Source organism: Panicum hallii, chromosome 9, assembly GCF_002211085.1.
Source record: "Panicum hallii strain FIL2 chromosome 9, PHallii_v3.1, whole genome shotgun sequence".
Lineage (NCBI taxonomy): Eukaryota > Viridiplantae > Streptophyta > Magnoliopsida > Poales > Poaceae > Panicum > Panicum hallii.
In genome coordinates this window covers 59,329,713-59,357,483 of record NC_038050.1, presented here as the reverse complement: position 1 = coordinate 59,357,483, position 27,771 = coordinate 59,329,713, and the positions used below count along the sequence as shown (strand labels likewise).

The 27,771-nt window shown below is 46.5% G+C and overlaps 5 protein-coding genes and 1 long non-coding RNA gene across 14 annotated transcripts; 3 read left to right on the top strand and 3 right to left on the bottom strand.

The window, feature by feature from the left end:
- Window positions 1–3,802: 3,802 nt before the first annotated feature.
- Window positions 3,803–8,318, bottom strand: LOC112876417. Its single transcript, XR_003225313.1, has 2 exons — window positions 7,406–8,318; window positions 3,803–4,125 (listed from the first exon to the last, which is right to left on the bottom strand). It is a non-coding gene; the product is annotated as an uncharacterized LOC112876417 (long non-coding RNA).
- Window positions 4,028–6,825, top strand: LOC112876416 (putative receptor protein kinase ZmPK1). Its single transcript, XM_025940519.1, has one exon. It carries the CDS (start codon window positions 4,230–4,232, stop codon window positions 6,663–6,665), a length of 2,436 nt encoding a protein of 811 aa, XP_025796304.1. The 5' UTR covers window positions 4,028–4,229; the 3' UTR covers window positions 6,666–6,825.
- Window positions 8,319–8,764: 446 nt separating the features above from the next.
- Window positions 8,765–10,213, top strand: LOC112875669. Its single transcript, XM_025939606.1, has one exon. It carries the CDS (start codon window positions 9,558–9,560, stop codon window positions 9,942–9,944), a length of 387 nt encoding a protein of 128 aa, XP_025795391.1. The 5' UTR covers window positions 8,765–9,557; the 3' UTR covers window positions 9,945–10,213.
- A 94-nt stretch (window positions 10,214–10,307) lies between these two features.
- On the bottom strand, window positions 10,308–16,150 carry LOC112875668 (wall-associated receptor kinase 3-like). 3 transcript variants are annotated; one of them, XR_003225204.1, is made up of 6 exons: window positions 14,202–16,149; window positions 13,611–14,117; window positions 13,256–13,399; window positions 11,903–13,170; window positions 11,335–11,499; window positions 10,308–10,800 (listed from the first exon to the last, which is right to left on the bottom strand). XR_003225204.1 is itself a non-coding variant. In XM_025939604.1 (5 exons), the coding sequence occupies exons 1-4, from the start codon at window positions 15,106–15,108 to the stop codon at window positions 11,915–11,917; spliced, it is 2,814 nt and encodes a 937-aa protein (XP_025795389.1). In that variant the 5' UTR covers window positions 15,109–16,150; the 3' UTR covers window positions 10,308–10,800; window positions 11,903–11,914. The 3 variants fall into 3 exon arrangements, 2 of the variants coding, with proteins under 2 accessions (XP_025795389.1, XP_025795388.1); XM_025939604.1 differs by lacking the exon at window positions 11,335–11,499 and having other exon boundaries at window positions 14,202–16,150; XM_025939603.1 differs by lacking the exon at window positions 10,308–10,800 and having other exon boundaries at window positions 11,181–13,170; window positions 14,202–16,147.
- A 4,618-nt stretch (window positions 16,151–20,768) lies between these two features.
- LOC112875329 (F-box protein At5g39250) lies at window positions 20,769–23,944 on the top strand. Of its 7 annotated transcripts, none has more exons than XM_025939142.1 (4): window positions 20,769–21,058; window positions 21,643–21,687; window positions 21,822–21,885; window positions 22,965–23,944. In XM_025939142.1, the coding sequence occupies exon 4, from the start codon at window positions 23,023–23,025 to the stop codon at window positions 23,773–23,775; it is 753 nt and encodes a 250-aa protein (XP_025794927.1). In that variant the 5' UTR covers window positions 20,769–21,058; window positions 21,643–21,687; window positions 21,822–21,885; window positions 22,965–23,022; the 3' UTR covers window positions 23,776–23,944. The 7 variants fall into 7 exon arrangements, with proteins under 7 accessions (XP_025794927.1, XP_025794924.1, XP_025794928.1 ...); XM_025939139.1 differs by having other exon boundaries at window positions 21,803–21,885; XM_025939143.1 differs by lacking the exon at window positions 21,822–21,885 and having other exon boundaries at window positions 22,968–23,944.
- Window positions 23,945–24,178: 234 nt separating this feature from the next.
- Window positions 24,179–27,100, bottom strand: LOC112873252 (acyl-[acyl-carrier-protein] desaturase 4, chloroplastic-like). The gene is given in 4 exon segments (XM_025936252.1): window positions 24,179–25,282; window positions 25,284–25,313; window positions 25,457–26,036; window positions 27,015–27,100. Coding segments are annotated over 4 exon segments (1,239 nt in total). The 3' UTR covers window positions 24,179–24,739.
- Window positions 27,101–27,771: the final 671 nt, after the last annotated feature.

Below are 27,771 nucleotides of genomic sequence, written 5' to 3'. Positions count from 1 at the left end.
CAAGTCTATACACCGGTTCAACCGACGATATTTAAATTTAACATCGGTGCAGTTGTCCAGAGACTTGGTTTTCAGTTGATCAGTGGACAACTGTACTCACCGGTTAAACCGACGCTATTTGAAATTGGACGTCGGTGCAGTTGTCCAGTGACTTGGTTTTTCAGTTGTTCAATGGATAACTACACTCACCGGTTAAACCGATGCAACGACGGTTAATCTGCCCAAGTTGTAACGGCTAGTTTTCAGAAGGGGCAGTTTACATTCACCGGTTAAACCGACGATGACTATTGGAGGGACGTCGGATTAACCGGCGCTACGCAGTTTTCTGGCAGCTTTTTCTCCAACGGCTCTATTCGTATGAGCTGCCTATATATACCCCTCCAATGGGTCATTCCAACATTCTTGACACCAGGCAACACCCAAACACACATACTATAGTCAAGAGCCACCTTGAGCTTCATCATTTCATACACTTGTTCATTCAATCATTCAAGAAGCAAGATTAAGGACTTGAGTAGAGAGAAGCTTGTGTGCATCCATTCTTGGTGATTGGTTCTTGCTCAAGTGAAGGCCTTAGCTTGTTACTCTTGGTGATTGGCATCACCTAGGCGATCTTGGTGATCGAGGTGATTCTCGCGGAGCTTGCCAAGGATTGTGGAAGCCCGGAGAAGAAGATTGTACGTGGCTTGATCTCCACCACACCGGGATGGTGAACGGAGACTCTTAGTGAGCGCCCTCATCTTTGTGACTTGGGAGGTGACAATACTCTTTGTGAGTGTCACAACGTGGATTAGGGGTGTGTGCCAACACATCGATACCACGGGAAAAAATCCGGTTGTCCCTTGTCCTCTTTACTTATTCAAGCATTATCTTTCATGCAATTCATTCATGTGCTTGATTTAGGGATCACTAGTTAGCTCTACCTTGCTAGGCTTTATCTCTTTTTATCCTTCCTAGCTTGCGTAAGAAATTTAGTTACCCGGTTGGTGAATTGGTGCCTTTCTAGTTTTGCATAGGTTAAGGTTGCTTTATCTTATTTTAGAAATTGAAAAAGACCCAATTCACCCCCTCTTGGTCCATCGATCCTTTCAGGGTACTTTGGTAATTAATTTGACCCCTTTGCATAATAATCCAACCATAACCCACCCCTTCCTTTGGAAATGGATTTGTGGGATAAAGGGCTCTTGTTTTCCTTTCCCAAACATTTATTATTTCCCAAACCCTATATCCAAATGACTTTCCTTATCATGCCAATGGAGCGTATAATATTTCAACAACCTTGGAATTGTCAACCATTACCTTAAGCAGATTTGTGCATTGTTCAAACTTAGTTCTTGAGTTTAAGAAGCGCACACAATAAATAGGCTTCCAGGAAATGTACGGAATCTGAAGAGCTGCGAAACTCTTGATTTAAGGGGGACGTGTGGATAAGTTACGTGGTAGTTTCCTTGAGCTTAAGCACTTGGTACATTTTCGTTCAGGTTTTACCTACTTACCACATGGCTTTGGGAAATTGAAAAGCATACAGACCTTGGGGTTGATAGAGATCTCAGATGACACATGTTGGATGATACAAGAGATTGGATGTTTGACACAATTGTTCAGGAAGCTCCGGATTCAGTGACGCAATGGTCTGAACAAGGAGAACTGGGAGTCTCTACTTGCAGTCATTGAGAAGCTGAGCAGGTGCCTCTGGTCACTCTCAATTGAAACAGATGGTAGAAACTTTTCTTTGCCACTTGATTTCTCGTCCTCCCCACCCTTGCTCCTACAAAGCCCGGCCCCTACTGTATGAAAGACTGGAAGCGTTGCCAACCTGGGTTGCATCGCTGGAAAGTCTCCAAAAATTAACTCTTGGTGTGGCACCAAAATGAAGGATGGTGACATCCAAGCGCTCCAGAAGCTCCCAAGATTGTTCTCTCTAAGGCTGTGGTTTGCATTTGGTACAGAGCACTTTGTTGTTGGATGCTCGGGGTTCCCCAATCTTCAGCTACTTGCGATTCAAGGCTGGGATGGCCCTCTTGAAATCACTATGGAGGAAGGAGCCATGCAGAGGCTCCACAGGCTGGTGCTTGTGGTGTCATACCGTAGCGGTACGCTGAAGAGTGTTCAAGGGACGAAGTATCTCCGAAGTCTTCGAACAGTTGAAATAAGAGGTAAATCCATCGAACCTATGGAAGCTCTGCTGCAAGAGCTCAGGGATGAAGCAAGCCACCTTCCTAACCATCCAGCAGTAATTTTCAAGAAGGTTTAGCGCCTGGATGATGGATCTATCAATGATAATGCTTCTGTCCCTAGAATTTGATCTGGCTTGATTTGTCTTAGGGTTGGATTCAGACTGATTTTCTCGTCCTCCCCATCTTTGGATCAAGGATCCTTTTAAGTTTGGGGGTAGAATTATAATTTTAATTAATGTGGTCCTTTGTCATTAATTTCGCAGTTGATCAATTGATCGCTGAAAACTTCAGTGATACAGATAACATCCTTGACTGACGTTTTTCCCGCCTTCTTCTTTTGGACTATTTATGTTGATATCCTACGCTAAGTACTTGGCCTGGATGCACTTTTAGGTTCAGGATCTCCACTAAGTTTGTTACACCAGCAAAATACCGAGACGTTGACAATGCCTTCCCCAGCACCTAACATATACGGTCATGCTTCTGAACTTCTGGCAGAAAACATGGAGCTCACGTACCTTCATTCTCATTCCACCAGCATTTTCCTTGTTAGTAGCAGTCAGCGCGCATGACTGCGAGTCAGCGCATCACAGAAGGAGATCCAAGGTCACTGCAGGTGGGCCCCTAGTGTTCATCTTCCACCTTGCGTTGGAGTTCGGGCGGAGGGGCTGCCGGGTTTCCTATGGCCTTCGGGCCTAGAAAGGGAAGGGAGGGGTGGCAGGGAAGCCCGGCGGCGGCGGGGGGGGGGGGGGTGCCGCAGGCCGGGATAGTGGCAAGACAACCGGTGGGCTAGGATCTGGGCGGGGTGTGGCAGCCGCCGGTGGTGGTGGTGGCAGGTTGGAGGAGGCTGGATCCAGCAGCGGGAACCGCCGGAGACGATGAAGACAGGCGGCGCGGGGGCGAGGTCATCATGGGCCGCTGTTGACCTTCTGCGACACCTCGTCTCCCATTCACAGATGTGACTCCTAGCATCCGCTTAAATTTTAGCCTACATAATTTAAGGGCCGGACTCTAATCGTATACAATTTTGAGTTAAAATATACTAGGGCCAAATTGAATTGTGAAGACAGCATTAGGGCCATGATCCATTACCACACGTGTTACTGGCCGATCGCCGACACGTACATCATGTCAAAAACCATAATGGGGTCAAGAACTTGATTTGTACATCATTCGATAATTTCCAAATCTCCTCGAGCACTTACACGGAACAGTAATTGTGCTTGACAATTTCTCAATTTCCCATGTTGGCAGTCACCAAAGTCAACAGCTGCCATGCCTACCAACCTTTTGGCATCAGTCATAATTACTAGTAGAGTTATAGAATATTAATACTCTTTGTTAAAAATCAGCGTTTCAGGAGCATAATAATGTTACTAAAAAACTAGAATCAAAATGATCATTATTTGCACTTTTTTTTCTTTTTCTAAGAGTAGAGTAGAGGCATCCTAGTCAGAAGGAATAGTCTGAAGAGGCCAGAGGTTTCTTGCCAAAGATTACGACTACTCAGAACCGAAATCAATGACTTCGATAATTGCACACGAGTCTCTATCGAGGCACCATGAGTTCAGTGTACTGTACATACAGAAGAGAAGAAAAGACAAGCACACATAACAGATTTTGACTGATTCGTACAAGCAGCACCACTCTTCATTAAACCTTTCATGAATCCAGCCTGTACAGAAATTGACCCTCCACACGTAATTGAACTTTAGCTATCTAAATTTGACCAGGAACATGAGCTACGAGCTGGAAGGTTCTCCCTAGTGTCCTCCTTTCCAGCATAATTTTGACAAATAGAGTAGACAAGTGACAAAATAATGCTCAAATCAGGAACACAACCAAAAAAATAAAGTACCTCACTGGCTCCCAAGTCCAAAACAACCGTGCAAAACATGATGAGCAGCTGGATATCGCTGTGATCATCCTGAACACGTGCCCTCCATGCCTGAGAACACCACAAGAGAGAAGAATTCAGTGCAGTTGGACATACATATCAGAGCCTGAGAAGCAGCGCGTTCATCCGCTCAACCATCTGCCCAGACTCCAGCCATGGCACCCTTCTTCTCCATCCTGCCAGTATTATCACTGCTTCCCCTCCTCTCAAGCGCAGCGTTTACAGACACACTGCCGCTAAGATCCTCGCTCTCCGTCGACAAGCACCAGACCGACACCCTGCGCTCGCCAAACGGCACTTTCACCTGCGGCTTCCACAGCATCTACGACAACGCCTTCACCTTCTCGATATGGTACACCAACTCAGCGAAGAAGACCGTCGTCTGGACTGCGAACCGCGACCGCCCCGTGCATGCCAGGGGGGCGGTGATGACCCTGCGGAAGGGCGGCGCCTTGGTTCTCACAGACTATGACGGCACTGTGGTGTGGCAAAGAGAAGGTGACCCGGCAGGTGTGCGGTATGCCCAGCTGCTGGAAACCGGGAATCTTGTCCTGAAGAACTCCAGAGGAATGGTTCTGTGGCAGAGCTTCGATTCACCAACAGATACCCTGCTGCCCAGCCAGTGCATCAACGCAGCTACAAAGCTTGTCTCCACCACCGGATTGCATGTCCCAGGTCACTACATATTTCATTTCACAGACTCGTCGATATTGTCCCTTATATACGACGATGTCGATGTTCATGAAATATATTGGCCAGACCCTGACAATGGAGAGTATCAGAATAGCAGGAATCGGTATAACAGTACAAGGCTTGCAGGTTTAGATGAAATGGGAAATTTCGTTTCGAGTGATTTCGCTAACCAGCAAGCAATTGTTGCATCTGATGAAGGTCATGGGATCAAGAGAAGGCTTACTCTGGATCCTGATGGTAATCTTCGACTTTACAGCTTGAACAATTCAGATGGGAGATGGTCAGTTTCCTGGATTGCAGTGTCTCAGCCCTGCAACATTCATGGATTGTGTGGTCCAAATGGGATCTGCCACTACTTGCCTGCACCTACATGCTCTTGCCCACCAGGTTATGTGATGAGCAACCCTGGGAACTGGAGCCAAGGCTGTAGTCCTCAAGTAGACATTAACTGTACTGTTGACCAAGTGCAACCTGTCCAGTTCGTGCCACTTCCAGGCATCGACTATTGGGGATCTGATCAGCTGCATCGTGACCAAGTATCCTTGGAGGCTTGCAAGAACATATGTAGGAGCGATTGCACCTGCAAAGGCTTTCAGTACCATCAAGGATCAGGGACATGCTATCCAAAGGCTTTTCTTTATAATGGGAAGGCATACACAGCACCTACAAAATCGGCGCACATGATGCATCTCAAGCTCCCGATGGGTGTGAATATTTCAGGTATACCAATTCCCCAAACCAATGTGCTTATTTCAAGAAAGCAACATCCTGATTGTGGCCAGATGAACGCATCAACAATGGAACCGTTTCCGTATGTTCACAAGGCCAATCAGGGGGAAGCAAAATGGCTTTACTTCTACGGGTTTGCAGGTGCAATTTTTGTTCTTGAAGTTTTCTTCATTGCATCAGCATGGTGCTTTGTTTTGAGATGGGAGTTGGGAGCATCCGAAATACAAGCAGTTGAGGAAGGCTACAAGATGATGACTAGTAATTTCAGAAGATACAGTTATAAAGAGTTGGTTAAAGCCACCAGAAAATTCAAAGAAGAACTTGGAAGAGGAGGCTCAGGGATTGTCTACAAGGGAATCTTGGATAACAGTCGAGCAGTGGCTGTTAAGACGTTGGAAAACGTAAGGCAATGCGAGGAGGAGTTTCAAGCAGAGTTGAGCATAATTGGGAGGATTAATCATATGAATCTAGTAAGGATATGGGGGTTTTGCTCTGAAAGCTCGCACAGGATGTTGGTCACCGAGTATATTGAGAATGGATCATTAGCTAACATCCTATTCAAAGACAACATTCTGCTAGAGTGGAGGCAAAGATTTAATATTGCGTTAGGTGTCGCAAAGGGTTTGGCTTATCTTCATCATGAATGTCTTGAGTGGGTAATACACTGCGACGTGAAGCCAGAGAACATACTGTTGGATCGGAATCTAGAACCCAAGATTGCCGACTTTGGATTGGTGAAGCTGCTGAACAGAGGTGGCTCCAATCAGAATGTATCGAGAGTGCGGGGAACCATAGGTTACATCGCTCCAGAGTGGATCAGCAGCCTGCAGATCACAGCCAAAGTTGATGTGTACAGCTATGGAGTTGTGCTTCTTGAGCTAGTGTTGGGAAAACGAGTTCTTGACTTGGCTGTAGGTGCTGATGAGGAGGTACATAAGGTGCTCAGGAATCTTGTAGGAATGCTAGTTCACATGTTGGATAACGAGGAATCCTCTTCAATTGCTGAGGTTGTGGATTGCAGGCTGAACGGACAATTCAACTACATGCAGGTGAGAACACTGATCAAATTGGTTGTCTCATGCTTGGATGAAGACAGAAGCAAAAGACCAACAATGGAATCTATAGTGCAGACACTCCTTTTAGCTGATGAATCTTGTAGTATGTGCTAGGGTGATGTTCGACGTAATGAATTGTTGACAGGTGGAAATCTTAAGCAGGATTTGAGTTAGTGAAATATCATCTTTTAGCTTTACTTCATTGTATTTATATATATTTGTACGTTTATGTACCACTCTTGACTACAAGAAAAAGAAACCTCTTGCGCTAAAATTTCTCGAGTTATCTTCTTTTTTTATTTTCTACTATTGATTGCTGGCATTCTGCTTGCTGAGAAATATCAGCACTGTTCTCCAGTTTATGTGATTGAACTTTGACGAAGGTCACAGTGTGGACTAGGAAGCCTTCATCTTCCCAAACAGGAATATTTGTTTCTCTTAAATAACTAATTAATCTCCTAGTATAAGTGTTTATTTCATATCTTATATCGGTATTGTACCTGCACAGTTCTCAGTATTTTACTTGAGGATGTGCCACCGCTTTTATGGAACACAAAGCAATTCTCTAGACAAATTGACTAAAAAGAAAGAAAACAGTTGCAGGCATTATAAAAGCAGTACTACGAAACTATTCCAGTGCTATACATTATCATTTCAGCACCCAAAAAAGAAGAAAAGAAAGTTAACAACCCAATGTGTGAAGATCAAGCATGCAAATGAAACAATACAGTACAATTGGTTAGTTGTAATAATGATGATAGATGTTTCCGAGCAGAGTAAATTTTTCAAACAAGAGGGGTGTGCTACAACAGATAATATGTTTAGAATGGCCTTTCATGCGCAGAAATACATACCTCTAATTCAGATCATAGTAAAACTTGCACTTGGGTTCTCTGACTGCAATAGGTTCAACTGAAGAAACAATCCTTCTTGTGAACAACAGCATGCTGTTTTGGTAATCTTGGAAAAGCAAGGATCGGTGGATCAACCTAGAAAAGGTGTAGCAAATCCATGTCTTCCTCATTTCACAGCAGCAGGATTCCCCTTTGTCATCTCGATGACAACAGCCGTGTTTTTCTTCACCGAACCAGGGAATCTGGCAGCAGTAGGCAATCGTGCAGACTGCAGAGTGGTCGCTCGACCAACGGGTCCAGTGGATCGTCCCCGGCAGCGGATCCTGAGCGCGTGCGTGTCCTGCGGTGCTCAAGCCTGCAGACGATTGAGCGTGGCCACCTTCAACGGCCGCTTGCTTAGTGGCAAGGCGGCGAGCCTCAGCGCAATGGATCCAGCTATTTCAGCTAACAGCACATGGGCATCCTCTTCCGGCAAACCTTAAACACCATGCCGCCCGAACGCGGCCGGCCGCATCCACGTTTTGGGGCATTTGGTTCTTCCCTTCCCTCGCTGCGTTGCTGCGTTGGAGCACGCCACTCTGTGTCCTCTAGCCTTGCGCATCCTCCAATGCAGCCAGAAATCCGAGGAAATGGAGTCGGAAAATACAATTGGAGTGCGGCATGGCGGCGGGTTGGCCGCCGGCGGTTGGGCGGTGGAGTTGAAGCGGGCGCGGAGTGGAGGCGCGGCGAGCCGGAGCGACGGCAGGGTCGCCGCTGGTTGTGGTTTGGCCGGCGAGCGGTGGTTGGCGGCGGCGGCGGGGCGCCGGCCGCGGTTTGCCGGTTGGCGGGGTTGGGGAGAGGCCCGCCGTGGCCAGCTAGCGAACGGGAGGCTGCGGAGGTGCGGGGCAGTGTGGGCGGTTGAGAGGGGGGGGGGGGGGGGGGGCTGTGGTCGTGGTGGGGCGGAGCGGGTGCGCCGGCGAGGGGGCTGGCGCTGGCGAGGCGTGGGCTGGTGGGGTAAGGCCTTGGGGGCGTGCTGGGTTAAACCGCCATACGCCCATACGCGGAGGGGCGGCGGAATATGGCGGTGCGGCGAGTAGGGGGGACGGAAAGGTCGCCGCCTGTTGCGGTTTAACTGGTAGGCGGTGGGGTCGGCGGCGGCGGCGGCGGCGGCGAGGGGGGGCCGCGGTCTGCCGATTGGCGGAGGGTTGGGAAGAGGCCCGCCGTAGCCAGCTGGCACGCCGGGAGGTCGCGGAGGGGCGGACTATGGCTGGCGACAGAGTGGTGGGAACTGGGGCGGAGCGGGTGCGCCGGCGAGGGGGGCGGCGCTGGCGAGGCGTGGGCTGGTGGGGGAAGGCGGTGGGTTAAACCGCCATACGCGGTTCGTACGCGTACGTATACCAGCTGGCATACCGATTTCGAATGCAATACGGTCTGGTATACGGTGGTATAAAAACAAGGGGGTACGGATGCCTCCCTGCCCCCCTCCGCATTAAACGTTTCCTTTGCGTCCGAAAGCTTCGGCGATTCGTCCAAAGGCAACGGTTCGCGCGCTCTTTTCCTCTTTTTCTGTTAATTAATTTATTAGTATTTCTTTTCGCATTATTTAGTTTTCGCCCCATCTAGTTTTAGCAGTTTTTTACTATTTTGTTTTCTCGTCTAGTTTAGATTGTTTGTTCATTCTTTTGTTTAGTGCGGGCTAGTTTCTGTCTTTCGTTCTTATTTCCGTTCGCTTCTTCATTCCATCTCCTGTTATCATATCATTTCAGTTAATCTTCTCATCTACTTTGCATCGTCAGTTAGTCTTCTGATTTCCATCCTAGCTAAATAGTTTTCAATATACTAGTCTGTTAATCTTCCTTTCCTAGTTTGTACGTTTTCGTTCATTTCCTGCTCTCGTACTTATTTTTCTGTTCGTTTTCGTCTAGCTTAGATTTCATCTCCTGTTAATCTTCTGTAGTGCCATCTTCTGTCTTCCTTTAGCGCTTCCGTTTAGCTTAGTTTCCATCGTCAGTTAGTCTTCTAGTTTAATTTCCATCCTAAGCTAATCTTTCTATTAGTTTCAATATACTAGTTTGTTAATCTTGCTGCCTAGTTTCTACATACGTTCATTTTCTGCTTTCGTACTTGTTTTATCTATTTTCCTGTTAACGTGCACGCGTGTGGCTTGTCACTCATGGCTGCCGTGTGCACGGTCACCCCTGCTACTACTCTGCCACGTGCAGGCAGTGCGAGGGAGCGTTCAGCTTGGGGCAGCGAGAAGCCCGGCCGCGCGTCGGCGAGCAAGAGCTGGACCAAGGACAAGCTCGTCGCTCGTACCTCGTCGAGCGTTCCGGGCCGTGCGTCCCTGAGCGACAACTGGATAAGAGACAAGGCCGCGAGGAAGGAGATTGGCATCGACCACGTCGAGCGGTCGCCGTCGAGGGAGATCATCAGTCAGATCGGAGGCAAGGCTGAGAAGGAGGAGATCAGCGACGAGCGTGCGGAGCAATCGCCGTCAAGGGAGATTGGAGCCAAGAGGGTCTTGAGCCGAGCGCCGTTGGTGGAGGTCGAGCGAAGCTAGAGGAGGATGCGGAGCCGGTGGCGGTGGCCGTGGAGTACTACGCTGGCCCGGCGTTAATAAAGACACCGCACCGAGCGAGCTGCCCTTGCCTACGTTTCCCTTGTTCATCAAGTCTCCGGACCCGAGCGAGTTGCTAATTCCGAAGTTCTTGAAGGCACGCAAACAGGCTGACGACAGCTAAAGAGTCGCAGTTTATGAGATAACAACACCGTTGATAGTAATCAGAGCTACTTCTGTTAATCTAGTTTCGCTTGGCTCTATGCCTCTGTAGTACTGCCCTTTTCTTTTTCCATTTTATAATTGGGTAGATTTGAAAAGGGAGTACGAACTAGTATGTTAATGTCTCTGAGCTGTATAAACGGTCTACTAGATACATCTTCTAAGCTGTTTTTGATGTGTTTGTGTGTCGTCAAATGTCATTCCTTCTAGCTGCTAGTGAGTGACGACTGGAGTATCAGTAGCCAAACAGACACAGGTAGAAGGATCCTGCCTGCGCCATGTCTCCGCCAGTCTCTCGCGCTCGCCTACTCTGCTTTCTGCCCACGAAGCACGGCAGCACTTCCCCGGAGAAGCCAGTCCGGATCCACATCGCCTCGCCCGTCCTCGACGTGCTCGACGGATTGCAGACACGGTCCGGCTCCCCTCGCGCCCACTGCGCGCGCTGGCCGGGGTGAACGAATTGGCGGATCCACTGGAGATGAGGACGGACTGATCCGGCCGAGGGAGGAACGACGCGGGCTGTTTGTTCTTCCGGCGCCGGCCCATGTGAGCCTGTTCAATGCTGATAAGCCCGCGCTGCCGCTGTCCCTGGGATGCAGGTGGGCCGTTCCGGCTGGAGGTCTCAGAAATCAGCTCACTGAAAAAAAAAAACCCCAAAGCAATAGAGGATTGAGGACTTGAGGTGAGAGGACAGCTTGATCTACAAACAGCATAAAGGACATTTTCTTGCTCGTAGTTCAACAGTTTTGGAGGATGCAGTAAACATGACCCATCAACAATATGCACCGTGATATTATACACTCCCAACTAAGCAATACAATGCAACAGGAATGGCCAGTCGACCCAGACATCAGAAACGCTCGAGGCATTCATGAATTCTTTCTCTTCTTCAAATGGCAAAACTATCAGGCGTTCTCAAAGCAGTTGGAAGCTTGCCGGTAAGAGTTGAGCATATGAAACGATCGGGAACAAAGCCACAGGGACAGGGGACATGCTGCTCAAGTATTGATCAACCAATTGAGAACCAGGAATATTGCTTAAATAATTGCCAGAGTACATGGAGGTGCTAATCATTAGTGCTACAGTTTCGATCTTAGTTAGTGGCCGAGCGAATTTCTGGGACTAAGTCGGCATGCTACAAGTAGCCTCCAAAGGATAACATAAGCCTTACCAAGGTTTGAGAAATGTTATGAATGGCCTTCTGTGTGCAGGAATAGGTTCAACTGAAGACAAAATTCTTCCTGTAAAAAGGAACAGGGTGCCGGCTGCTGAGGGGTCACCAGATTTTATCAAAGCATCAATGGGGAGAAGCAGTCACACTATCAGCCTTGCCCACCTGGATAACAGCGAGTTTATCTAGAACTAAAACTCGGAGCAGTTGGACTGAGTAAACAACAGAAGCCTAACAAATCAACATGAACAGTTATTCCCATGAAAATCTGGATTACTCCTATATAAGAAACCCAGCAAAGCTTAGCAATGCATTTGAAAACCCACCTGCAGAAACTGAGAATAATTGTATGGAAAATCTATTCAACCTTCAACCAACTCACTAAACTACATGGACTTGGTATATTGAATATGCAGTGCTACAGTTTACATGATAAAAACTTGATGGATATCCAGAGAAATCATATGGTGAATCTGTTCAACCTTCAACTGACTGACAATGTGGTAGATCAAATGTGAGGTGTTTCAGTTCACATGATAAAACAAAGAAGCTGGATGGTTCCTCATACCAAAACGTACGGTCAACGAGGAAATTCTGCAGAATATATCATTTCTTGCTCCATAGTGTGGCACCTAGAGACAGCCTGAGATGGTAGATTAGCAACAAAGCCAATTTCAGCTCTCTTGGTCACGGTCAGGGAAGTAGATTTATACTCTGAGGATAATGACTGCTGGATTTCTCTGCCTCTTTTTGACTCCTCTTTGTGTGATCTAGATGGTTTAGCTCTTAGGAGTTGCAATCTTAACTCCACCTCTTTCATTTTAGGTCTGTTTTCTCCTTTCAACCTTAAACACATCTCCGCAACCAAGGCAATCTCATCAATTTCACTTTGGTTGGCTTCCTCGGCAACTTGAGGATCCACCATATCCATAATAGTTTTATCTATAAGTGCTTGAAGGAAACAATGACACAAGTTCTGCTTTTCACCAAGGCAGTTGACGAAAATTGACTTTTTCCTTGTTAGGAGCTCAACAAGTATCACGCCAAAACTATAAACATCACTCTTCTCAGTTAATTGGCCCGTATAGTAATATTCTGGATCTAAGTACCCAAATGTCCCCTGCACAGCTGTAACCACACGAGTCTGATCAATCGAAATGGATCTGGAAGCACCAAAGTCTGAAACCTTTGTAGTGAAGGCATCATCCAAGAGTATGTTAGTTGATTTCACATCTCTATGAAAGATTGGCATAGCGGCAGAAGAATGGAGGTAAGCAAGTGCCCCTGCAGCCTCTAGAGCAATCCTGATACGATCCTCCCATGTTAACAAGCATTTGGCACCCAGATCGCCATGAAGAAGATTATGAAGTGTGCCATTGGAGATGAATTCATACACGAGAAGAGGCACCTCGGATTCAAGGCAACAACCAAAAAGTTTCACCACGTTGCGATGAATTATCTGGGATAGGATGGCCACCTCATTAACAAATTGATCAATCTCACTTTGCTCCACAATTTTGGACCTTTTGATGGCGACTACCCGTTGATCGGATAAAATACCCTTGTAAACTGTGCCATGACCTCCATGTCCGATAATACGTGTTGAGTCAAAGTTGTTGGTTGCTTTCTCTAACTCCTCCAGTGAAAATATTCTTGTGTTATGAGTAACACTTTCACTGGACGAGATCAGCTGCTCCAAGAGTAGACCTTTGTTTTTTCGGAAGTACGCCCTTCGGATTTTCTTTTGCATGCCTCTCTTCCACCTTTTGACTGATATGATTGCAGTCAATGTAAGAAGTAGAACTCCAAAACCACTGCTAATTCCAACAGAAATCCCTACATGAGTATTTGCAACAATTGAAAAGTTATATTTCAACTGGAGTTTATACAGACATCAAACGATAAGGAAAGTGTGACATACCCAAAAGAATATTTTGCCCCTTACTAGAAGTGCACTGCCTTCGTACTGGATCAAACGACATACCATGAGGGCAACAACTATAGCTTCCTTGAAAGTTATAGCATGTCCCATTACAATAGTTTGGTATCAAGCACTCATCAATATCTGAAAATAGAATTCCAAACAAAATAAACTGGAGCGGATAAAATATAACTCACTTTTGATGATGATCCTATTGCTTTATTTCAACTACACATTCATTAATATCTACAAATGGCATACAATCAAATTCAACAGATAGCATACATAGAGTCAAATATGACTATTCGTGTTGCCTAATCAAATGCATGCATTGGATACTTTAGAGAATGTGTACCTGTACATCCATTTTGAACATAAGGATTTCCTTCAAATCCAAGAGAACACTTGCAACGATAACCAATATAGATCGTCCCATGTGTAACACCAATGCACTTGCTGTTTGTGCTGAGGCATGCATAAGTACTGTTTTGTTTTGCACTTTCACATGTCGAATTGGTTATTGACCAGCTCCAAGCACCATACTCTTCAGATAAGCCAGATTGCCCCAAACCATAAATTAACTGCTGGCCAAAGTAATCAGAACCACCATAGTATATTGATAGATAATTTGTGTTGGCATCTTCAGATTCTGAAAGCTTATTAACATACAGGAGTCCTTCATCTAATGAAATATTTGTCACTTCATATTTTGCAGGTGGTCTTGCAATAAGAGTGCGGTTGGATGCGCAATTCAGTTGAAATCTCCTTTTGGCAAAACACCCTGGCTCCAGCCCAAAAGGGAAAGGAATATATGTCTTGCCACATGATCGAGAACAGTTCGTCTTTGGGGTTGGGTTATACTCTGCTCCAGTTTGATAACCAAAAGTATGTCACAAGATAATAATCAATGACAAAAAGAAACACTTGAGAGTAATTGGGTGCATACCTTGTTTGCAATCATCAAGAAGGTAAGGATTGCCACCATCAAAGTTTCCAGAGCAAGCACAATAGTATCCTCCATTTTGTACATCCCTGCAGTTGCTATTGCTGCATGCATACTGCGTCTTATTATTCAATTGGGCACTCTTACAATTGGGTTCATCTGCAATGACGGTTGAGAGGTATGCCGACAAAGCACCAATGGTACTTGCATTTATTTTATCGGACAAGAGCTCCATAATACTAAACTTATATGGACGGAAGCTTAAGAAAGCCTTGACTGTGACATCACTGAAGGGTTGTGGTACTGTATCATTGTTTTTAATGACAGTCACTCTAAATCCTCGAAACGGCACAGGGAATGTGACGGTGCAGCAACCCATGCCATTGCAGCTACCTCCTTGTGTTTCTATGAGCATAGCCGCCATGGAGGAACACTTGCTTGTGCAATGGCCTACAAGGTCACCGGTGTCTGGGTGGAACAGGTAGACCCCGATTCCGCAACCAAGGAACGCAAAGTAATTATAAGACTCGATGTTGAGATTCCGCCCTGGAGACTGCCATGACAGGTTGTAGGTGCCGACGCCCGGTGCCATGGGGATGGTGTACACAAAAGAGGCAAGGACAGTTCCTGAAGGATAGAGGCCGGTCACCTGAGTGGTGGTGTTGCTCAAAAGGAGCTTCCAAGGTTTGGTGGTCCTATTGCAGGTTACCTCAAATCCCTGTCGGAAGCAGCCAGGCCCGATGCCAAAGGGGTACCGGATGCTCACATCGCCACAGGTTTTGGGGCAGTGTGCAAGACTATCAGCAGAGGGAGGATGAGCTCCGGATGCGACCAACATCACGGTGGATGTTATGCTCCATATCAATACCAGCTGCATGGTAGCAATTGCAATTCCCTCTCCTAAACCCATGAGATGAGAGACAAGAAAACACCCTGTTTTGTAGCAAATAGCCTATCAATGGGTATGTGGAGATTTCCTGAATGCTCTGGGTCTTCACCGGCTAACCTCTCATGGAAGGACTTCTTGCCAGATAATTATTTTGATTGATTTGACCACATTGTTGTTTCACTAGAACCAAACACATCAGCATCAACCATTCAACCATCAGTTTGTCTTGGTCATTGTGATGTGGACATACACCAACAACATTACAACACTGCTAAAGATTGACGGACTTCCTTGACTTGGGCAAGACTATGTCATGCAACTCATCCACACAGGTGTGCAAGATGGGTGTGAATGTGATGACCAATTGTGAGCGGTACACTGGTACCAGGTAATCCAAATATTCCTATTTCAGTATGTGCAGCCTCCAGGTTGTGTACATACTACATACTGCCTGACGTATGAGCACTCTAATTTGTCAATCGGGCATTGACTATCCATAGGGCACTATCACCATGCAACCGAAAGGTTCTTTCAATTCCTAGCGACCTAGTGTTCAACGATTTGGTGGTGTGCAGGAAGACGCAATTGAATTCCACCGAAAGATTGTTTCCTTCCCTGCAACTTCACATGACCAAGATTCGTGGGGAAAAACAAAAGCCATGTGCACGTGCGCGTGGATTCTGGATGGGAGGAAATTACTACCATGGCGAGGAAGAAAGAGGAGGTACAGGAGAGGACAGAGGAGAGACTCAACCAGGGGGGAAAAACCGAATAGTCTGCCGCTGCTTCCGTTGGAGCGCATCGCGGCAGCAAAGCTGTCGTCGCTACTCATCGCCGAGGCGCTGGAGCGTGCTGACCGGCCCGCTGCAGCTGCTCCTGCCGCGCGCCGCTCAAACGCGTGCTCGGTTCTCGGCTTCTCGCCCGCGACGACGGCGACGGTGGATTGGTGTGTGATGGGACAGGGCCACAGAGGGGAAGCAAATTCGGTGCCGTCCGGCTGCAAACCTAGGCCGCTGCAGCCCTGGATGGATTAACGCCACTTGTCCATCTAATCGAATCTTAAAGCAAGTTTGTTATTACCGCGGCCTAGCCTGGCTTCGGCTCCAGCTCGATTAGCTCCGGCTCCGGCTCGATTAGCTTCAGCTCCGGAAGGATTAGTATCATGCATGCCGTCTCTTCTAATTCCTTCACCGCCGTCCTCCGTGATGCCATGCTGCCGCACTATATGGGGCCTCGCCAGCAAGGAGACGGCTGCGCTCCGTGACCTCGCATGTCAGACGCACGCGGAAGCAGGCAGCCATCGCATGCGTTGGATGAGCCACGCTTTTAGCATTTGAGCACTTGCATCTGCATCTGATATTACTTGCAATTGAACTGGAACAATTTAGTCTCGGATTCAACCAACAAACACATACACCCATTGGAGTTTTCGTTTATATGTGCCGTAAATTCTGCCAACATTTGATCCAGGTCCAGCGAGGAAATACAACAATTAAAACCTGAAGACATAAGAAAAGTTCTAGGACGATGGACTATGATAATAACTAAAGTGCTCTATTTCTCATATGTTGTATCATTTCTTTCTTCATTAAAATATAATTTCCGTGCAGCTGTGGCATTTTGATCAAGACCAATCAAGTGACTTGTATATCCTCCTTGTATCCACTCATGCACATTGCTCATACAGTTGGCCAACATATTGCTGGAATTATTTAGTACTGCCATATTAGCGGCACTATTCTCTCCTTTGTTACTTGGTTCTTCACCTAAAGTTCACACATACAAAAATAAGAATATTATCTAAACCTGAATTATATTTGCACAAATTAATAAAATATGAGATGGTAAAAAATACAGATCATGCAACATCAAGTACCTTTCTCCTGAGAATTTTTCTTTTTCTTTCTTTTCTTCTTTTCAACTACATTATTTGCTCTTTTACTTTTTGCACCTTTCACTACCTGAGGAACTCTAAATGATATAGTACTATTTACTGTACCTACAGTACCATCTGTTGAAACCATAGGAACGTCGTTCTCTTGCATCTTTCTTAGAGAATCATGTGCTTCTAATTCTAACTTGTGCAATGCTTTCTCCAACTCATCAAGAAGTGGTATTGACACTGAACACTTTAATGCAAGTGATGTTGCGATTCAAGACAGACGTGCAGCATGTGCTTTCGAGTTTCCTTTCTCACTTTCTTTTTTTATCAATATAAAAACCTCTTTTTGCATATTTTGTCCATCTGTTCAATATATATTGTGATGGTAAAATGAAAACATCATTCGCACTGAATACTTTGAAGGCATGGCTGCACAATATACCTATATATAAAATATTGAAGCAAGTGATTAGCAATTTTTATAAGAATTAGTACTGTAATTCAGAATGTGTTCAGCATGTGTATACATACCTATGGCCTCAAACTTTCTGCAAGAACATGTAATAGACATATCTGTACTATTGAATACAGTAGTTGCTCCTTCCTGAGAATGCATATGAGTAACCATAAATGTTGATATTGAACCTTCAGATTGTAACAGTTTACAAGAAAATGAGAATTAAGAATTGAATTCTGCCTCGAACTCTGCATATATCCTCCTTGTATAAAACTCAGCGGCAGTTTTCAACAAAGGTAAATCTGGGATGTAATTAACCGGACTCTTTATACGGGATTTAAAATCTTCATCCAACTCATTTTCATGAAGGGAAGCAGAAACTTTCTCACATTCGACAATAAGTTCAGAAAGACCAAGTTTCCTCCGAAATCTTTTCTTAAAGACATTATTCATACCTTCACTCCTTTGAGTTGTTGTCATGTCAGCTGTGAAAGAGTCACGATAAACAGCGGCCCATTTTTCTCTCAAATCATACAGGTTTAGTAGCCATGAGTTTTCTTCAAGTTTATAATCAGTTAACAATTCATTCCACTTCCTTTGGAAACACTCCTCTGATCTATCTTCATACACACATCTTTTAAAAGCAGATAAAAATTTCTTGGGGTGCTCATGAATTACATGACTGAGATGCTTTGCTACATTAAGATAAATATGCCACAAACAAAGACGATGATTTGTATTTGGGAATACATAAGCAATTGCTCCTGCCATGACCGCATCTTGATCGGTAAAAATTGTACTTGGATGCTTGCCTGACATTGCCGTCAAAAAGGTTTGAAACAACCAAATAAATGTTGGAATAGTTTCATTAAATAGCAGTGCAGCCCCAAAAATTATTGTCTGCTTGTGGTAATTGGTTCCAATGAGCGGAGCAGATGGCATTTCAAACTTATTTGTCTGAAATGTAGTGTCAAATGACACAGCATCACCAAAGCATGCATAATCCATGATAGACTGACCATCAGCCCAAAAGAAATTTGTTATCCGAGCAGTTGGCTTATCAATTTCAATGGCATAAAAAAATGCAGGATCCTCTATTTGCTTATTCTTCAAGTATTCCAACAGTGTTTGTGTATCATTAGATTCCAAGTATTTCATCCTCTCATGACCAATTTCATTATTGCAATCTGTCCTTGAGAATGGAATATTTTCGGCGCCACCATAAAATTGTTTCATGAACTCAAACACTTGACTTGGCTTCATCCTAGCTTCCTTTATCTGAGCAATAAGTACTCTGTCGGCTTGTATAACTTGTCGTTGAGATCTTAGCTTGCAAGTCTTATTTGGACTAGCTAGATAATGATTGTATTGAGGTATCACCTTTTTCATAGTCCAAATACCCTCTCTACTGACACTAAACTGAATGCGAGCATTGCATCCTGTCCTTGTAGTGGCTTGTGATGAATTAGTTTCTGCAAATTCTTGTTTGCTACAAACTATAATTTTGGAATATATTGTTTTATCTACTCGGCGCTTTATATCACTCTTTCTAATATTGAATCCAACATTGCCAACATAGTTGTTGTACATGTCATAAGCATCTTTCTCAGACTCAAATGTCATTCCAACTTCAGGAACTACCACTCTTGGCTCATTTTTGTCATCAACCTATCGTACGATTTGTAAGAATAAAAATCATATTACAACAGCTTAATTATTTTGTGTGTTAGAATAATAATTGTATTGCCACATCATATTTTTTTTAAAAAATATTAAATGTCAAGTTCATACGCACCTCAGATGATGTTGCTTCCGTGATTGTGTTGTCATTGCCTTGAGTGATTGCACCAGTCACCAATGATGCTACATGCAGTGTCCGCTCTTTCGGTGCTTCATCCGTCACTTGCTCTATGGTCATCGAATTTGTGTTTTGTGTCATCTAACACATGCACATGTAACGTATGATCATGAGCACTACAATCGTGTGAATGATAAAATCATAGAGAAAACATACGTCCAATAAATAGGTAACTCACGTGCGCAATTTGCTGGCCGTTGACTCCACAATAATCATCAATGATTGAAGAGTTCTCATGCACAAAAGGGAGTGCAGGGCCTCATCTTGCTCTGTCCTCTCGTGACTTCTTATTCGTTGTGTTAAACTTGGCTGCGATGGAGGAGAGAAAGAAGGTGCAGGAGACGGGAAGCAGCGATCAGATCGGCGGGGGGCGTGATCCTGTGTTGCTATCAGATTGGCGGCGGCGGCATGACTCTGTGTTGTGTTAGGTTAATCCTTTACGGGGCTGGAGCTAATTGAGCCGGAGCCAGAACTAATCAAGCCGAAGCCACGATAGGCCGCGCGGTGACAACAAACTTACCTTAAGATTCGATTAGATGGACAGGTGGCATTAATCCATCCAGGCCTGCAGCGGCCTGGGTTTGCAGTCGGGCTGCACCCAATTTATTTCCCATAGAGGGGGACCTCCCTGTTTAGTTCGAAAGCGAATTATGGAATTACGCTTCCTGAATATAAAAGCGCATTCTGGAGCTCCTTGTCTTTCTTACGGGGGTTCTGCCCTCTGAACAGAACGTGATACGAATACGGCAGTTGCTAATCATTGAAGAAAATAAATCACATATATCACCCCTGAGTGTGATTCAAACATGTTTCTATAATCCATCAATTTCAATATAGTTACGTTTCCATCTCAAACCCAATTATCATACAAATAAAGTTATGTTTTTCTTTTCATTTTTGATTTATAACTTGTTGTATTGTTGACTTCGGATGTTTGCCACATACAAAACTTCATAAATTCGTATGAAAGCCCGGCAACCAATATCTTGCAATCGATACCATGTATCGATAAGAAAGAGAAAAAAAACTTCCAAAAGCAATTTTTCGAAATGAATTCATGAGTAGTGTGAAGGTATTTCTCACAGAAGTAATACAAATAAAAAACAGGATGAAAAATATATCCTACAAGATTTGTGCTGTGGATGTGCTATAACTTAAGAGTGCACTTAGGTTGAACTTCATAACCTGCCATGCTAAAACCAAAAGTTTAAACTATGGTCTGACAAGTAAAAATCCTAAAATAATTTATTCCATTTCCACAGGTAAAATTGACTACTTGACTTCTATTGCTCAGTTAGTGCATAACTAAACACGTGCTGCTGTGCAAATCCCATAGTATAGAGCTGCATACATACGGTTAGCATATCACGTCTACTAAGATTTTTTAAAAAATGACATTTGATTTGATGATTTAGTTGGAAAAATAAAAATAGAAATTAAATAAAACAAAACAAAAAATAAAAAAGGTAACCCTTTGGCACCTCCTTCGGCCGACCAGCTCAAACCCAAATCTTCCTCGCACTTCCGACTTCCCCTTACCTGGGCCGGCGGCGAGGTACAAACCGACCGACGCCCTCTTCCTCCGGCGGGCCCCGGGCGCGCCGCCCTTGTCTGTCCCGCTGTGCACGTGCGCCCCCCACGGGACTTTGATTGACGCCCCCTGCCTTGATCCGTGCGAGGAAGCCTTCTCCTGTGTTCGTCCCCCCCTTCCCCTATACTGCGCTTGCGGGGGGTCGAGATCCAACCAGGCATGGACTGATTCCTTCCTCTGTCGGTAAGGGATCTCTGGATCGCTTAGATTGATTATTCCAGCTTGTAGTAGTGAGTTCTGTTCTTCAAGATTTTTTTCTTTGCTGTGAGAATCGAGTCCGAGTGTTTCCTACTGGGATTTGGGGATTTAGCTGCTGCGTGGCGGGGAACTAGTAGCCTCGAATTCATCGTCAAATTAAACTGAACCTCACTCATGATCTGTGTTCAGTTTGGCCTTGTTTCTTGATATGCCATAGTTCCTGCTCCATTTTTCAATTAATGTAGGCGTATTTTGATTTGACTAAATATAATACTCTACAACCTTTTCTCACCAATTAGTCATATTAGGCATGTCTAGGACAAAAGTTGCTTCAGTATATTCAGATTCAAAGGAATTTTAAGATGGTGTTGGTTCTGTAACAATTGGCATTGTATTGCAAGATTAATTTAAGGTCAAAATCTACTTTTGAAGACTTCCTCCTGAAAAAATACGTCTTCCATTGATAGATGGAGCGAGTAATAAACTGGTCGCCGTATTCACCAAGTGATATCACTTGCAAAGCCAAATGCTTCTGCTACCTCGAGTAATGTATCTTGATGTTCATGCAGGAGATAGCGAAGACTTGGATATTTTGCATACGCACAGGATCTTCTGTAAGTTCTTACATCTTCTGAATTCTTGATCCAACATTGGACTATACTGGCGAATTTAAACCTTGCATTCCTCTTCTTTCTTGTTTTAACTTTTCTTTCCCCCATTGTGCAATAGTTTTCTTTGATGAATTCAGGGAAGGGTGATGCACATTTCCTGGAGCCATCTCTTGTTTATTTTCAGAGCTACCATGCTTAGTGGTTAGTAAGAATTACGACTTATAGGGTAGAACTTGTGTTCTTTGATGGGGTTTGTGCGTGTGAGTAAATATGCACTTATACAGATTAGTCACACACTCAAAAGGGAAAAAGGAAAGATTTGCTTCATACTGAACTAAAAAGGCATGATATTGTGATACTGAGAATGATTTCCCAACAGCATTAGTAAAACTGTGTTTTCCCTTGATGTTGAACTTCTACCTCCATGGTGCCATAGTGGCCATCAGTTTGGTGCTCTGTCCAAATCATTTTGTCCCTACCATCTAGTTGTGGTGATGGTTCAGGCATTCCTATTACCCCCTCCCTAATTGTCAGACCACATGATTTTTTTTATAGATCCAGAATATTTCTGGCATTTATTAATAAGTAGAAGAGATGATTATAGGCGCCAGAGGTTCCCATAGTTTTCCCTGCTCAGGCGCATGGTGTGAACAGGCGGAGCATCATACGAGCTCCCACCAAAGAATAGAAATAAACATACTACTCCCTTAAGTTGGAAACAACTAGAGGCTCAAGGAGTCAAGGTGCTTTGCCCATCAAAATCCCACAATCTTGCTTCATCCTGAATTTTAGATATCATCCACGCCGTTATCTTTCTTGTCTTTTGGAAACACAAGTTTTTCTTTTCTTCCAAAGGCTTGAAATGACTATGATACTGATTGAGCGAATTCCTTTTGCGTACGTATACAAGGAATCCCCAGCAACCCCTGCTATGTTAGTTGTTGGTGGCTAGGAAGGATGGATCAAGGCACTGTCAAGGAACTATTTCTTTTTCTTGTGGTTGTATCCTGGGCCTGTGTAGTGAACCATAACTTCTGGTGAACCTTACGTTTCATGTCATGGAATGTGAATACTATTCTTACCAGGACTATTTATAAACCACAACCATTGTTCGATGCATTGTGAAGTGTCATTCTATGCTGTCATCTTTCTGCAATTACTGAGTATATTACTGTGAAAATAAAGAATTGAATATAGGAGTACTTTGAACATAGTATTTTTTTTGACACTTTAATTGGTGATAGGCATGTCTCAGTGCATCTTTTGTTTTTTGTTGCCAGAAGCCTGCATCCTGGAGGTGTCGAGGATATTCCATTTCCTTTCAGTTCTTGGATTGGAATGGACAATGAATTTCCTGATGAAGTTCTCAAGTCTGTTTTCCCATTATTGGATGGGAAAGATCTAGTATTTTGCATGCTTGTGTGCCGTCAGTGGCGCGAAATTGCGAAGGATGATTATTTCTGGAAATGCATTTGCTCACGGAAGTGGCCGTCCATTTGCAAACAGCCTCCTTCTGACGCAAACTATCAGAGGCTTTATTTAACCTTCTCCCAGCCACAGAAGATGCATAACCTTCCTGTACCAAAGCTCACATTTGGGGATCTTGTTTTTTATATGGATATGTGGCTTGAAGGATCCCTCATCTTTTCTCAAGCAATTTCAGGTTGCACCTTTCGAGCAGGCCTACAGTGCGCACCTCGTGGCATTCCAGATATACTTGCAGCACATTTGAAGTCTGTAGACTGCATCCTGATGTTGGAAGTTGAACCCAAGCTATCAATCCCTATGGGGCCAGCCATCACTGTATCTGTTCTTGCCCACCGCAAGGATTCCAATAAGATGGCTTGCATCATTAACAAGTCGACCTTCGATTACATCGACAGTAATGCTGCTCGTGCACTGGCTTATGAATATCTCAGGTTTTCACCCAGACACCCGTTCATATCAGACATCCGGGCATGGATGTCCTTGCTTTTCTTGTACAAAGGAGCAAACTTCATTGAGGTATTTGGTATTGAGCTAGATTTCTGCGACGCGGCAAGGTCAGAAACTGAAATCCTATGGCTTTTGGATATGCTTGATTGGAAATAGAAGGGCTTTGTTTTTCTCCCCTTGTGACTCGCACATGTAAAGAATGTTCATGATTAGTTGATCTTTTCCTGTTGGGAGCATGTATACTACTGAACTATAATCTTCTGTGAAATTGGAATAAACGGCACCACAGCTACTCCTTGTGGTAGCAGGGCACTGTTGTTTCTTAGCTTCTTTCCCCTGAAATTATTGCTCATCTTCACAGGGTACAGTTGTTTCTTAGCTTCTTTCCCCTGAAACTATTGCTCATCTTCACATCTTCCTGGCAAATGTTCTTGTAGGGTTTGGTGACCAGCTTCTTTATCATGTCATCTAATGTCCCAGACTATGCAGTGGGTAGTCATGAGTTTTTGTATATTGAGTTTAAAGTTGTAAGTTAAGCTGTATCTGTGTCTTCATGTCGACTCTTGCGGAGTCTGAAGCATGTAATGTAAGATAAATATCAGGAAAAATGTTTTGCTATCGGTAGTTTCGGATGGTCAAGAATCAGTGAACCTGATCGGATCGGGCGTACTTCTCATCCACTCTCTACGAGTGCTATGACGGGCATCCATGCATTTTCAGGTTCTCACGTACTGCAGAGGTAGCCAGCTGGTTAGGTCCACCCGAGTCCGATCCTCAAGCAAGTCTGCACAGATGCTCGTCGTATTTTTTAGATGCAACGTGTCTGTCGACAGCAATGAGGCCGACTTCGTCATGCAAGCCCATCTCTTGCAGATGTAGATGCAGCAAAGAGGTGGACGCAGCAGAACTTCAAGCACCTCAAAACGGTGAGAAAGTCGGTTAAAACCTACTAGTCGATTGTAGCCATTTATTATTCCTAGCACGATGTAATAAGAAAGCAAACACGATGGAAAGCTTATTATTACTAATCCAAGCACAGCACACAACACTAATCCAAGCGTCCGAGAGAGGCACCCGCACGCACCGCAGCGCGCACACGCAGGCTAGAGCTAGGCAGGCTTCAGCCCACCACGAGTGTCCTGTCGAAGATCCAGCTGAACCGGGCGAGGCCGGGCTCCCCGCGGGCCGCCCTCCGCTGCGCCAGCTCCTCCATCCGCCGGACCTTGGGCGCCAGCCCGCATACGTACTCCTGCGCGCGGCGGCCCTCGCCGGACAGGCCCGCGAGGTCCGCCACCCGCCACCGCCGCACGAAGTGCTCCACAAGGTCGCCGTAGTCGCTCGCCGTGTACACGCCGGCACGCTGCGCCACCGCGGCGAACCGCGCGAACAGGGTGCCGTCGCGGCCGTCCGACATGAGCTGCCCCGGCATGGTCACCTTCCCGCGCATGACGTCGGCCAGCGCGCGCACCATGCCGTCCGGGTCGACGTCGAAGAAGAGCTTGGCGCTGACCCTGGTGTAGCCCGCCTCGTGCCGCCTCTCGTCGGCGGCGATCACGCCGCAGATCCTGGCGAGCGTGCGGTCGCCGTGCTGCGCGGCGAGCCTCGCCGTGTGGCTGTGGGAGATGAAGGTGGCGCGCTCCTGGAACGCGCCGTAGATGAGCTCTGTGGTACGGGCTCTTGGGCACCTGCATTTCCTTGATCGAGATCCGATTGGTATTCGATTCGCGCGCGCCGCAACACAACCGAGATTAGCATACCGCATCCACGTCAACCGTCGATTTTAAGGATTTAAAGGAGGAGAGACGATAGATGAAGCGATATGAATGCGAGCGTGTACCATGCCGTTGCGGAGGAGGTGGTGCGTGGTGACCTCGACCTGGCGCATGTCGACGCGGCCGGTGAGGTAGAGGTAGCGGTTGAGGAGGTCGCCGTGGCGGTTCTCCTCGGCGGCCCAGCCGCGCATCCACCGCGCCCAGGGCAGCCCGCTGGAGCCCGTGGCGTCGCCGAGGCCCTCGGTGCGGTTGCCCATGCTCTGGTACGTGGGCAGCGCCTCCTCCGTGACCATGTTGCCCACCAGGCACACCAGCACGTCGTCGGGCAGGCACGCCGCGGCGGCGCGCAGCTCCGCCAGCGCCTCCGCGAACGCCCCGGCCTCCTCCGACGAGCGCGGCAGGTAGTCGTGCGGCTGCCACGCGGACTCCACGGGCGCCAGCAGCGGCAGCATGTTCTCCGCCACCCACCCGTTGAGCGACCGGATGGCCTCCACCTGCTCCCGCGGCACCTCCACGCCGTCCGGCGCCGGCGCAGCGGTGGCCGTGGTAGCGGCGGCAGCGCTCCATCTGGAAACATAGCTTATATATATCGCATCCCGTTTCAGCACTGGAGGCCTATACCTCGGGTGTGCTGCGGAGAGGAGCCTGATGATGGGTGCTCCTCAGACCGACGAGCTCGAGCTGCTCCGGCCGGTAAAGGGGCCGACGAGGTTCACCGGCGCCGCCGTAGTCGTCAGGCCCTGCGTCGCCATTGCTAGCTAGCTTCACCTGCTGCTGCTCTTGGCAAATTAATGCACGCTGTACCTGTACGTGAGGGAGCTGCAAATGCCTGCGTGTTGGCACATTTCGGGTATTTTATACGTGAGGAACCGAGGCGTCTGCTGCTGAATTGAATACTGACAGAGGGTACTGTATGACGCAGTGGTAAGATACAGGTGGCTTGCTCTGCAATTAGTTTTTCTTTTTTTTCTTTTTTTTTGCAAAGGATTGGTCTGCAATTAGTTATCCCCGTCCACCCAACCATTGCTACTAAGTGCGCGTGCCGACGGATATAGAAGAGAGCACAGGTACGAAAGTTGTATCTCCGCCTAGAAAAATCAAAATAACAAGTGCGTTTAGTATGACCTTATCCTTGCTAGGTTAGGCTATTCGCGCTCATCATACTTTATTTTTATTCTTAAAAGAAATATTCTGTCTGGTCATCGAGATTCTTTTCTTTATACCAATTTCTTTCACACTCGTCATACACTATATCTCATACTCTATACCAACTACCACATATTTTATTTAACCATCTCCAACTATTATTTTTCTTTCCTCTCTTATTTCCCAGAACTCCTCCTCCCTCCCATCCGCCTGCTCTCTTTCTTCCTCTATCAGAGACAAACTGAGCGAGCGGAGCTCCATCAGCCGGCCGAATACTCCTACCTCCGGCCACCAAAATCAAATCACCGCTCCCACAGCTAGCACACCTTCCCACCTACCTCCACCACCACTTGTTGCTCGCGACATGACCCCAATCGCCAGGTATTAGAGTTCCAATGGCCACCATTGTCGCCGGCCCAAGCTCGACCGCCGCCGGTGAAGTCCCCCTCCCAGGCCACCTCGTCTCCAACCGGCTACCAAACGGTGAGGCCCTCCCCATCTAGCACCCGCCCGTCCCTCTCTCTCTCTCTCTCCTTCCGGAGGACGGCTTGCCCCGGCGGCATGGGGGTGGCGGCAGCTCCAGGCGGCGGCCGGCACTAGCTTCAGCCTCCAACGGCTGCAGTCGCCCTCGTGCTTGCGAGCGCGTCCCCGCCGCCCTCCTCCGGCCACGCCGCGCGCTGGCTCGCCTCCAGCTCCCGCAACGGGACCCGCCACGCCGGCCTCCATAGCAGCGGCTGCCTCTAGATCTTGCGGCGGCGGGAGGGAGGAGGAGGGTGGTGCGGCTAGGGGCGGCGAAGTGGAGAGTGGCATGGAAGGAGGAGGAGGAGGAGGGGCGGTCGAAAGGGAAGGGAGGGAACGAGGGGTGTGCGGGTCCACACCATGTCCGCCGCGTTGGCGGACCCTCTCTATCCGCTGGAAATAGCGGATGGAGGCCACTCCGTTTTGATAGAGGTCATTCCGCTTTGATAGAGTATAAGATAAATACCTCATATGCAGCTTCTTTTCTCTATGGGATATATGCCCTCGTTAAGGGCACCCTTACGCTGAGCGTTTGGATTCCAAATCTTGCTTCCGGGGGCTACCTTACTTCGCGGGGCTAGGAAAAGCTCGCTTGCGAGGAGAGCCAAATTCGCTCGCCTCCGACGGCAAAATCGGCGATGCGCGTAAAAAATGAGCGCGAACTCTGATCTCTCTTCCTCGTCGCGCCCCACGCCGCCCAATTCCATCTTTCTCC